The following is a 3,780-nucleotide window of genomic DNA, read 5'->3' on the forward strand; positions in this document are numbered from 1 at the left end:
TATTTATTTTTGTAAGCAGAATGGGACAGTAGACATATCATATGTATAAATACCAAAAGATAACATTCAGGAGTTGATTCAGTTTCCAACATTTGAGCTCCAGCAATCAAACTTTGGCTGCCAGGCTTAGTGGCAAAAAACTTTGTCTGAAAAACCATCTCATCAAGCAAAGTCTCATAATTTTAAATCTTTAATGACATAATAATATTTTATTATGTATAATATAAATAATAGTTACATATTATTTATATCATATTTCTAGCACTTCTCTTTAAATAATTTTGAAGTAATTGATAATGTTCTCCATGTATGTGTTAAATGAAATAAAATCATTTTTTTCTGTGATAAATCCATCACAGTGTTGATCTGACAGCAACTACACTGTCCCATGGCTCTCCTGGAGGATGGAAACCATACTGCAGTGACAGAGTTCATTTTATTGGGCCTGACAGATGACCCAGTCCTTAGAGTCGTCCTCTTCATCATCATCCTGTGCATCTACCTGGTGACCGTGTCTGGGAACCTCAGCACCATCCTTCTCATCAGAGTCTCTTCCCAGCTCCATCACCCCATGTACTTTTTTCTCAGTCACTTGGCTTCTACTGACTTAGGCCTCTCATCTTCTGTCACACCTAATATGCTTGTCAATTTCCTGGTCAGTCCAAGCACCATCTCCTTCCTTGGGTGTGGCATCCAGCTCAGTTTAGCTGACTTCTTTGGGACAGTTGAATGCTTCCTTCTGGCTGCCATGGCTTATGATCGCTTCATGGCAGTCAGCAACCCACTGCATTATTGGACCAAAATGTCCACACAAGTCTGTAACCAGCTGGTTGTGGGATCTTATACAGGGGGGTTTCTTAATGCTTCCCTTGCTGTAGTTTACTTTTTCTCTTTTCTCTTCTGTGGACCGAATAGAATCAATCACTTTTTCTGTGATTATGCTCCTTTGATGGAACTCTCCTGTTCTGATGTCAGTGTCTCTGCAGCTGTGACCTCATTTTCAGCTGGGTCAGTTACTGTGATCACAGTGCTTGTCATAGTCATCTCTTATTCCTGTATCCTCATCACTGTCCTGAAGATGCGCTCTACTGAGGACCGTCAGAAGGCCTTCACCACCTGCACCTCCCACCTTACTGCAGTCATACTCTACTATGGAACCATCACCTTCATTTATGTGATGCCCAAGTCTAGCTACTCCACAAACCAAAATAAGGTGGTGTCTTTGTTCTACATGGTGGTGATCCCCATGTTGAACCCACTCATCTACAGTCTCAGAAATAATGAGCTTAAGGATGCACTAAATAGAAAGCTTGGGAAGAAAATATTTGCATAGATTGATTGGTTGTCTTGCAAAACTTAATATAATAATAGTGATTATGCAAGACAAATGTGACCACCATTTCAGGTTTGGTTATTAGCCTTCTTATTCCTCCTTTCCGGCTCATCTCCTTTTCCTACCAATATACATTTGTATTTTATCTTATTACATTTAAATTTTGTGAGTGTGTTTTTAAATATGTCATTGAGAATTTTATACAATGCAATTAGATTACGTTTACCCTCATCCCTCAGCTCCTTCCAGTTCTTTATTTCCTTCTCCTACACAGCCAACACCATTTTTCTGTCATATAATGCTGGGTGCTTTCTGCTTACACTCTGGTGTACAGACATTCACCAAACATGGTTATCCTATCAAAGGCCAAATCCTTAAAGAAAATTGACTCCACTTCTCCTGGAAGATATCAATTGTCAATAACACTTGATTGTTATTGTGAATGCACTTCATCTCACCTCCCATCTCCATGCTGGGATTTTGTATGGTTTGATCATATACACACTGACACAGTTACCGTGAGTTCGTGTCTATCCCCATTGTGTTGTGTCTGAAACAAGGTTTCATTGTTTTCCACTAGTTCTGGCTTTTACAATCTTTCTACCTACTCTTTCTCAATTCCTAAGCTTGGAGAGGAATGATAGAGATGTCCTGTATAGAGCTGAAGGTTCCATAGTATCTAATTCTCTGCATGTTGGCAAGTGGTGTGCTGATTATCAACTTCTGCAAAAAAAAGAAGCTTCTCTCATGAGGACTATGAGATGCACTAAATTATGAGCATTGTAATAATAAATCATTGCAAATTGGTTTAATAGTGTGTCCATTTAGCAGTAAAATGGTGGTAGGTTCTTTGCTAGGGACTTTGGCCTTTCTAGCATAGGTTTGGAGCCAAATGGTGGTGTTAGGTGTGGGTTTTGTTTTATATAGCTAGCACTATATCCAGTCAGAAAGTGGTTGGTTGTTCTCATGACATTTGTTTCACTATAGCACCACTAGGTATTTCATGCCAGGCTGGTGGTTACTGTAGTAAACAGTGCTCACAAAACAAGTTGTTCATACAATACACGTGATATTTAAAGGCATGGTCTTATTAGGCTGTTCCTATTGAAATATTTTCATTTTTTCTATTCATTTCATACTAGAATTCAGGTAAGCTTCTATCTTCCTTGAGTCTCCCCTTGGATTATTCTTTCTTGCTATTGTTTTTGAGGTAATCATGATGAATATACTTGCTATTTTCTATTCTGTTTGGCAGCTTTCTGACTGTTCTCTATACCTCAAGCCACTTCTCAGTTAAGAATAGAATTCAGATATTAATTTGTTTTCCATATCCTTGAACTACCGTGACTTGTGTTTCATTTGAAAGATTATCAGAATCAGTGTATTTGTTATTTTCTATTTGGCAGCTTTTAGCCCACTCTTCATACTTACAAGTTCTTCTCAGCTTCCTGTTAAAATATTATTTGTACCATAGGAATTTCATTGCTAGCCTCCTAAGATAAAAGCACCCACCCTCACCAAAGATACCTTTACCACTCATAATAATAATAGTAATAATAATAAATACCACTCATAATAAATTCCATTTATTCTTCTTCACCATATTCTAAGTTTTAAAATGTTGATTCTTCTATACTGTACTTTCTACTGAAATATCAATTACATGAGAATTATTTTAGTAGTAACATATCTTTATATGTTAGGATCTACTCAGTTTTACAATATAATAAGTAGTCAATGTCTAGATTGACTGAATGGCTCATTGGCTACCGTGTATCTACCTGTAAAATAATGCCAATCTTTGACAGAATGGACCATAAATTATTAGTTTTTGATGCCTTTCCTCTCACTTCTTCCTAAATTATTTTCAAACATGTCCCCCCCAAAGCTAGAAATCTTCACAGAAATGTAATCTAATGTTTCTTTTTGGTTATTAACTTTTTATTTTTCAATTAGCAAATCTAAGATAATGCTGAAATTAAAATATAGGAAACAGTTAATTATTCTCACCTCAGAGATGTAGATTCAATGTTTACTGGGAGACAATGTTTTTGTTCAGAAGTTTGTTGAGAGTGGTATATTGAGACTCCCACTATCAATATATGAGAGTCAATGTGGGTCTTAGCTGTGATAGTGTTTATTTTACACATTTGGGCTACCATGTGTTTTAGGCATAGACTTTAAGAATTGAAATGTCATCTTGGTGAGTTCTTTTCTTTGGTTAGTATGTAGTGTCTTACCTATCTCTTCTCTTTAGCTTTGGATTGAAGTCTGTTTTGTCAGATATTGAAATGCCTATACCAGCTTGATTCTTAGGTTCATTGTCTTAGAATATAATTTTCCAACATGTTATCTAGAAAGAATATATAACCTTGATGTTATCTGTGTGTTTCTCATATGCTGCAGAATAATTGTTCCCAGTTTTGCATCCATTCTATTTGTCTGTG

The 3,780-nt window shown here is 36.5% G+C and overlaps 1 protein-coding gene across 1 annotated transcript; it reads left to right on the top strand.

Annotated features, from left to right (window-relative positions):
- Window positions 1-387: 387 nt before the first annotated feature.
- On the top strand, window positions 388-1,333 carry LOC125417094 (olfactory receptor 5P72-like). The gene has a single exon (XM_048460368.3). The coding sequence runs from the start codon at window positions 389-391 to the stop codon at window positions 1,331-1,333; it is 945 nt and encodes a 314-aa protein (XP_048316325.3). The 5' UTR covers window position 388.
- The last annotated feature ends 2,447 nt before the right edge of the window (window positions 1,334-3,780 follow it).

The sequence above is a fragment of the Myodes glareolus genome, chromosome 7, assembly GCF_982192425.1.
Source record: "Myodes glareolus chromosome 7, mMyoGla1.1, whole genome shotgun sequence".
Lineage (NCBI taxonomy): Eukaryota > Metazoa > Chordata > Mammalia > Rodentia > Cricetidae > Myodes > Myodes glareolus.

What these genes read in the sequence shown, in the direction of transcription:
- LOC125417094 (XM_048460368.3), top strand. Translation starts at nt 389, where the DNA reads ATGGCTCTCCTGGAGGATGGAAACCATACTGCAGTGACAGAGTTCATT.